This window comes from Diachasmimorpha longicaudata, chromosome 18, assembly GCF_034640455.1.
Source record: "Diachasmimorpha longicaudata isolate KC_UGA_2023 chromosome 18, iyDiaLong2, whole genome shotgun sequence".
In the NCBI taxonomy this organism is placed as follows: domain Eukaryota; kingdom Metazoa; phylum Arthropoda; class Insecta; order Hymenoptera; family Braconidae; genus Diachasmimorpha; species Diachasmimorpha longicaudata.
In genome coordinates this window covers 85,444-93,792 of record NC_087242.1, presented here as the reverse complement: position 1 = coordinate 93,792, position 8,349 = coordinate 85,444, and the positions used below count along the sequence as shown (strand labels likewise).

The following is an 8,349-nucleotide window of genomic DNA, read 5'->3' as shown; positions in this document are numbered from 1 at the left end:
TACTGATAAAGTCGATTTTCTGTATGACGATATTTGGTGGCTTAAAGTTTCGTTCCTGAATGACATTTTTGAAAAATTGAATAAACTGAATATGAGCATCCAAGGAGCCAAGGAAAACATCATTAGCATTACCGGAAAACTCAAGGTTTTTGAAGAAAAACTGAAACTGTGGTTGCAAAAATCTAAAAATTTGCAATTTGACTTTCTTCCTACTGTCAATACATCAACAATTAAACATAAAATATCAAAAGAAATTCAAACTACATTTGAAAATCGGTCCACTTCATTCTTCAAATATTTTCCATCTCTGAATTCGAAAAAAGACGAATGGGTGGTCAACCCCTTTGTAGGTTGTACGGACAGCTCATTCTCAATAAAAGAAGAAGAGGATTTTATCGACCTGAAGAATGATTTGGTGCACAAAGCTTCTTTCGCAGAACTCGAGTTATCAAAGTTTTGGATCTCCCTTCAAAATCAATATCCAGAATTGAGCATGAAACCTCTTCGAAGTTTGTTACCATTGGGCTCCTCTTATCTCTGCGAAAGTGCATTTTCTTCATTGACTGAAATTAAATCTAAAAAACATGAGTGACTTCAGATGATTGATGGAGAGATGCGAGTGTGTTTGTCCAACTTCGAACCACGAATAATGCAAATTTGTTCCCAGTAACAAGCCCATCCATCACATTAAGCTTAAAAAAATTATCAGCCTAGAAAGCTAGGCGATAGAAGTGAAACTTCATGGATCTCGATGGGCACTTGAAATGAAAATACACACCCTAGCCAGCAAGTTTTATGAGATAGAATTATTTCCCCGATAACCGAAGCCACTATTCATTATTGGGGAATTTCTAAGGGTGTTAGGTTAATGAAAAAAAAGTTAGTTGACGTTTTTGCCGCCATTTATAAAAAATCTATTCATTCGCTTCCATACTTTCATGTTCAAGAAAAGATACAATTGGTTTGTGATCTGACAAATATAAAATGAAAACTCGGGATTGTAAATTATTTAAATATCTTGAGAAAATTGCATCGATTGTAGTCCCTGATCTGGTTGTTGAGTCTTTGGGATTATTATTCATTTTTACATTAAATTTGCTTTCTAAAAATTGTACAAGTGGTTGAGCTTCTTTCAAGGCAAAATTTACATTAAAATCACCACTTAAAATCATGGGCATAGTGTTCAAATCTTCTTCTAATTCTGCTGCGCCAGAGGGAGTATATGCCAATAATGCTCTATGTATAAATTTTATGATATCGTTAATTCTTTGGTTCGATACTGCAGCCAAGCCTTAATTGTTCTCTTGTTGATGAGACCACTCAAATGACTGGACTTGTGAATTTTCTTTTTCTTAATGTGTACATTGATGCAATGATCGTCATCAAGATGTCGTGGACGATGTTTCACCATTATATCCCCTTCAACTGGAACATTGATGATCTGTCCATATATTCCATATTGTCCATGTCCATGCCGTAATCGCCGTATTTGCGTGAATGGAATTCTCGGTGATATGAGTCTTTCTCATACCGAATCGAGGGGTGGAAGATGGGCAGGTATTTGTACACATGAGAAGCCATTATATACTGACAATATTGGGATAGAATTAGCGTTGAGTGTTCGAAGGCAGGTGTAGCAAATTTTCATTTCATCTCTATTCATTGTTGGTGCAATTGTGTCTGAAATCTCACTATGTTGATTGGCTGGAGCTCTCGAATCCTCTTGGAACCACAATCGATCACAGATAGAGCAAGGAAAAGCGAAAGAATTATTCTTGAATTTTTTATCAAATTCTTTATGTATATTCTTAAATTGAGTGAAGTCTTTGTAAGGGAGGTTAGGGTTTATGGTTATGCTTCTTACGTCATCCTCTATTGCTGATGGCCCTGGGATGTCTGCATCAACCCATGGAACAAACATACCGTGGAAATTTCTATTTGCAGCGTTTAACGTTGCGGAAGGCTCATTACCATCGCCCAAATTATTGGTCTGTTTGATTTCGTCTACCAGTGAAGGGTTCGGAGGTGGTTGTAAATTTATAGCCCTCTTCCTTGCTCGGTATTCCCGGACACGTTCAACACTGGGTTTCGGGATTTTCTTCACTTTATTTAGTTTATTGTTTGAACGCAGTCGATCTCTGTATTCCTTCCACAATTGAGCATCAGATTTAGGTATGATGTACAGCTCTGATTAATATTTTTTAGACTATTTAATAACACTTCTCACTTCTCTATATAACCTTGAACACTTAGAACCACTATATAACCTCGATAAACAACAAATGCTGCACGACTCTTGAAATATATGTATATCTTAATAAAACAAGAAATCTCCAACAATTTTCGCTATACGTGTAGTATAGGCGGAAATTACCATTTGTAATCTCTCGCTATACTCCCGCGCTCAGATCACGCTCTACGCATGCGCTTCGCTTGCGCATCAGTCCCATTCCTTTGCGTCGGCGCATTCGAATGCCTGCCAGTCAATGAGCTATGTGCGGTCTGCGCAGGCGCCCCGGAGCACGTGGAGATGACAGACGCTACAGTGCGTACACGTACGTCCCCTCCCTTCCCATGATACTCATGGCTCATTTCGTCGGAGCCAATCCCCCCCCCTTCACAAGCTACCCCGCTCTCGTCTTTTCCTACTCCGAATCTATCGCGTTTTTCTTTCTCTCTCAGGTCTCCTTCAGTTCGACTGCCCCACCACGCGCTATCCCCTCCCTTTTCCTGTCGCTTTTTCGTTACATACGATATTCGATTTACACCCGAACGAGCGCAAAGAAGTTTCACTTCAATAAAAATATGTTCCTTTCTATTGTACCAAATATTAATTAATATACCTATTTGTAAAACAAATTTTTAAAATTTTTTTTAAATATACGTTTTCTTCCGAAAATTTATTTAGCTTAGTGTGCCGCGGAAAAAAAATTTCTCAGTTAGCGTGCCGCAGGCTAAAAAAGTTTGCGAGACACTGGAGTAGATGAAGATATGTTTCCCCTTGCCTCTCTCTCCAGGATCATCCTGGCGCAGGTCCTTAGGGCAGCAAGCTCAGTCTGGAGCACGGTTGCGTGCGAGTCCAGCCCGATGGCCCTCGCTATTGCGGGCCCCTCTGACCAGACCACCGCTCCTGCCCGTCCGCTCACCCGTGATCCATCCGTATACCAGACTAGTCCACGGGGCGGTGCCCAGTCCGTGTCCGTTCCTGACGGGGTTTCCCCCCATCTAAGGTTGACAGAGAACTTTCTGCGAAAGTGTCATCTGGGTCTACAGGCGTCAGCACCGCGCAACAGTAGCCCTTCCACCTCTCTGTCTGCGCGGAGGACACTAGCATGCCCATTCCTGGCTCCCTTCCACGTTCCCTGGAGCCGCAATCTTCCAGCCGCTTTAGTCGCCTCCTCCCTTATAATCAGGTGTGGCGGTTGCATGAAGAGCAGGGCCTTCAATGCTGAGCTCGGGGTCGTTCGAAGGTCCCTTGTTGTGCCCAGCATCGCAAGCCTGCCTACTCTGTCCACCGCTTTCCTGTGGCAGGCCTTATTCAAGGCTGACCAACACACTACGGCTGCATATGTAATCTGTGGGGTCATTATGGCCGTGTAGATCCATTTGACCATCCGCGGCTTTAGACCCCATGTGCTTCCGAACATTCGCGTGCATGCCCAGTATGGCATAGTGACCTTGTTGGTCTGCATGGCGATATGCTTTTTCCAGCTGAGCTTCTTGTCGAGTCAAATACCTAGATATTTGACTTCCCCAGAGAACTTCAGCACTGTCTTATAAATGGAGGGAGGTTTGACGGCACCCCTCCTAGTGCTTGCAAAGTGCACCATCTCCGTCGTGCGTGGGTTACCTTCAGGCCCTTCGATGTGCACCAATGCTGAACATAGTCCAGCGTCTTCTGTATCTTGCTATGTAGCATGCTCGCGTCCCTGCTAGTTACCAGCAGTGCCACATCATCCGCATATGCCACTGTCCTTACTCAATGCGGTAGTATGAAAACAACCTTGCCAGGTTATGGTTTTCGGAAACCTCGCATGGCCTATTAATCTACTCTACTTACATGATAATTAACACTTAGGCCATTACCCACTGCCAAGGGGGGGATTGGAAAAATCCATACTGTCGGCCGGTTCAGAAGGCCGAAGGACACTTTGCAACCATGACGGCGCCAGGTCACAAGTGACTGACGCAGGCATGGCTCCCACGGGGAACCTCGGGGCGGTGGTCCTTGGTGTCAGCCTGACACCCAGAATGTGAAAAGTGGATAAGGGTATTTGGGGTTAAAAGAAATAGAATAGAAGAAGAGGAAGAAAAGAGAAGAGGTGACTCTAATACTCATTCATATCTCCAACCGGGACAGGGTTACCCGGAGAAGGTTACCGGGTTCCTGTCCCACGACTCCCGTCTCCGACAACGAGAGCTGGTTGGTCCGATTCATTCGTTCACTCATCGTCGCCGCCGTTTCTCATTTCCGCGTACGCTTCCACACATTTTAGCCACATGCATTCCCTGCAAAAATCCGCGAACACGGCGAATGACTCCCTGGACGACACTAGCGCTTGTGCCGCCTGGGGCCATGGGCGATTCCCGATTATTCCCGCGATGCACTCCCGCTGTGGTGCATATATCGGACAGTCCATAATAAAATGCTGGACTGTGTCTTCAGCCTGGTCGCACTCGCAGTTGCGTGACTGGGCAAGGCCCCGGTCGTGAAGATAGGACCGGAATTGCCCATGCCCTGTCAGGACCTGCGAGACCCAGTGGTCGCACTCGACCCACTTAGCTTCCAGGCGCGCCGCAGTATCGGGGAAGAACGCAAAGGTGTTCCTCCCGGTTGAAGCCCGCTCGAACCTATTCCGCCAGAGATTTCGGATCTCTGTTTTTATTTCCTCAACGGCCTCGATCGGGCGGCCGTTGTTACCAACGCGCGGATTCGCGGGGTCTATATCTACATCTCCTATTCCGACCGGAATGCCTTTCTTGGCTTGGTAGCGCGCTGCTCTTTCCCTCAACAAAGGTCCACAGGAAGAACTCCCGCCGCTGCGCAGAGTGCTTCATGTGAGGCCGTCCTATACGCGCCAGTCACCGTCAGCAGCGCGCTCCTCTGCGCGGTACGGAGTTTCCTCCAGTCGTACAGTGTGCACCGGTCCACCCACCCGTGGGCTGCATACGACGCGACAGCCTGAAAAACGCCGTGAAATACTACCTTAACCGATCGGTATCGGAGTCCCCAATGCTTGTGCATTAGGACCGATAGCCGCGTGAAGAGGACCCTAGCCTTTTCTTGAATATGTTCGGTATGGGTCCGGACCCGCATATTCCTATTAAAGTGTACCCCGAGGTACCTCAATCTATCCTTGAATTTAATTTTCTCCCCGGCGAGCCTAATCTCGGGTGGGCGGATGTCCAATACTGCCACTGTCCTTACCCCCAGATCCTCGAGTCCAGTGAGGAGGCCGTCGACAACGAGGAGCCACAGCAGAGTGGGGATAACCCCCCCACTGCGGGCAGCCCCGCCCCGCCACAGCCCTTACCGCACTGTCCCCAAGGGTGGAGTGGACAACTCTAGTTCGGAGCATGGCGGCTATCCACTTGGTGACCGACTCCTCGATCCCAAATGATGCCGGCGCTTTCTCCATCGTATCAAAGGAAGTATTATCGATGGCTCCTTCTATGTCTATAAAGACACCCAAGGTATCCTCCCTCCTTTCCTTTGTGTTTTCTATTATGCCTACCAAGTGGTGCAGCGCAGTCTCAGTTGATCTGCCAGCTTGGTATGCATGTTGTGAGGAGCATATTTGGTTGGACCTCAGTGCCCCCTCCTTAATGCGCCTGTCGACCAGCCTTTCCAGCGTCTTCAACAAGAAGGAGCTTAGATTGATTGGTCTGTAGGCTTTCGCATTGTCATAGCTGCATGTACCTGGTTTGGGGATAAAGACAACTCTGACTTCCCGTCACCTGCTAGGCACATAGCCTAATGCCAGTCAGGTCCTAAGTGCGGGTAATAGTCAGCCCAGGAGCAATGAACCCCCTCTTCGCAAGAGGGCCGGATGTATCCCATCTGGACCCGGACTCTTGTACATTTCGAAGGAGTCCACCGCCCACCGCAGCCTGTCCAACCTTACTATTCTTGCGGCTAGCTCCCAGTCGGGATCGCCGCCTCCTGTTCGCGTCCAGTCCGCCTCAGGGCACTCTCCCGGGTGCTCTATAGTGGAGTCCGGAAAGTGCGCGCGAACCAGATGTTCAAGGACCTCTCGCGGTTCTGTGATGGTCTCTCTGCTTGTCAGCGTGATTCCACCCAGCCCTTGTGCAGGGCCCCCCGAGAAAACCCTGCGAAGGCTGGAGATGCGTGAAAGTGCCTCCAGTTCTTCACAGTTTGTTCTCCAGGTGAGCTCCTTTGATTGCTTTATTAGCCTCTTGTACTCCCTCTGCACATTTCTGTACAGAGTCCAGTCTTCGGCTCTCTTGGATTTGTGCGCTCGGTTCCCGAGTCTCCTGGACTGCCTTCTCAGCCTGTCCAGTTCACGACTCCAAGGCACTTTGTTTCCTTGGCTGCATCATTTAGCCGGGCATGCCATCTGGAAGGACTCGGTTAGGACAAGGTGAATTCTCTCAACCTCGTCCTCCAACCTGTCCTCTCTGCAGGGCCTTAGGCGTCCTACCCTGAGCCTTTCCTCCGGGATCCTCTCAAAGGACTCCCAGTCGGTGGGCCTTGGGTTTCTGCGCAGGCGGTCTTGCTGTAGTTTGACACAGCCCTTAATGCTAATTCTAATGCATCGATTGTCGGAGAGTGTGTCCTCCCGGTCCACTCTCCAGTCCCTGCATCGCCCCGCCAGCTGGCAGGTGCACATGGTTACGTCAATGATACACTGACTCCAGGAGAGTCAGTGCCCCTAATTCCAGGAGAGCAGTGCCCCTGTCATTACATCTCTCACTGCCCCCCACCACGTTCTGCGCATTTGCGTCGCACCCTATGATGAGTGGCAGCTTTTTGGCTCTGCAGTGATTCACCAAGTCACGCAGTTCCTTGGTAGGTGGTGGTGTCGGTGAGTCATGCGGGAAGTAAGCCGAGCAGAACACAATGTCCTCCGCTTCAACCTCCCCCCGAAGTCACAACCACATAGTAGTGGTTGTCGTGAGACTTCGGGGGTTGTCGTAAATCTATGTGGTAGAAGTTAGTCATTCCCCTGGCTCCGCCCGCTTTTTTGACAGCAATGCAGGCCCTGTGGCCCAGGTCGCCCCGGGCATAGAATAGCTCCACTTCGCCTCCAGATAAGCTTTTAACCGAGCCTCCGTGATGCCAGGGCTCTTGTATAAGGCATATGTCAGTGTGCTCTACCGCAAGTCTGCGACTCAGCAAGGCAGTCGCAGCCTTGCAGTGCTGCAAGTTAATCTGGGAGCAGTGGACTAGCAGTGAGACTAAGCCGACTCCCCGCATCTCGTCTCCTGCTCCTCCGCGCCTCGCCAACCTGGCCATTGGTGGGCCTTTAGGCAGGGTCGCCTGTTGGCCCCCTTACCTGCCCCGGGTGAGATGAGCCCGGCAGGGCTCAGTTGATGGTCCCTTGAGACCTCCTTCCAGTTCCCGCCGAGCCACCCCTCACAAGAGGCGGCCTTCCTCTACAACCCTTTGGACATCCGCTCAGCGGAGGTCGTGCAACAGCAAAAGGGTCACTCTGTAAGAGGGAGCCCTCCTCGCTCTCCCTCGCCCCACCCTCGTGGCCGCCTTTCTCGGCAGTTACAGGGGCACCCTCCGGACCATCTGGTCCAGTTGGCACTCCCTTCCGCCCGCCCTCATCCCCTGCGGCCTCTGAATCACTTTGGTCAGTGACCGCATTACCAGGGTCCCGCTGGGCCTGGGGCGCCCTTCCTCCCACCGCTCTCCGCTGGGTCTCGTAAAAACGAGTTCGGCCGAGGCAGTAGAAGGGGGCCATCCCCAACGCCTTCAGGACCTCCAGGAATTTGGGGTCCACTCCCAGCACCAGGTTTAGTTCCTCGTCCCCGCTGCGGCAGTCCCAGATCCTCCACTTTCCAGTGGTGAGGGTCTGGTTCTGCATTCTAAGCCTCTCAAGGGCCACTACCGCTCCCACGGGTTTTCCCGGGAGAAAGGCCGTCACCCTGATTAGCTTCTGGAGCGCTTCCTTATCCATTAGGAGAAGGGAGGCCCCTTCCCAGGGTGCCAGGGTGGGCACCACGGCCTTCAGCCAGTCCTTCGACCGACCATCCGCGCATGCCACCCACAGTACACCGGAACTTGGGTACATTTTTTTTTTTAATAATAAAATTAAAGCTAAAATACTTTTTGTTGTTCAATATTTAATGTTAAAACTGAGGGGAAGAGACAAAAATATA

At 49.6% G+C, this 8,349-nt stretch overlaps 1 protein-coding gene across 1 annotated transcript; it reads right to left on the bottom strand.

Annotated features, from left to right (window-relative positions):
• Positions 1-6,008: 6,008 nt before the first annotated feature.
• LOC135171044 (uncharacterized) lies at positions 6,009-6,851 on the bottom strand. The gene is made up of 2 exons (XM_064137333.1): positions 6,589-6,851; positions 6,009-6,504 (listed from the first exon to the last, which is right to left on the bottom strand). Exons 1-2 carry the CDS (start codon positions 6,849-6,851, stop codon positions 6,009-6,011), a joined length of 759 nt encoding a protein of 252 aa, XP_063993403.1.
• Positions 6,852-8,349: the final 1,498 nt, after the last annotated feature.

What these genes read in the sequence shown, in the direction of transcription:
- LOC135171044 (XM_064137333.1), bottom strand. Translation starts at nt 6,851, where the DNA reads ATGTGCACCTGCCAGCTGGCGGGGCGATGCAGGGACTGGAGAGTGGAC. An exon ending in ATTCACCTTGTCCTAACCGA is followed by an intron (nt 6,505 to 6,588) that starts GTCCTTCCAGAT and finishes CAGGCTGAGAAG; the next exon opens with GCAGTCCAGGAGACTCGGGA.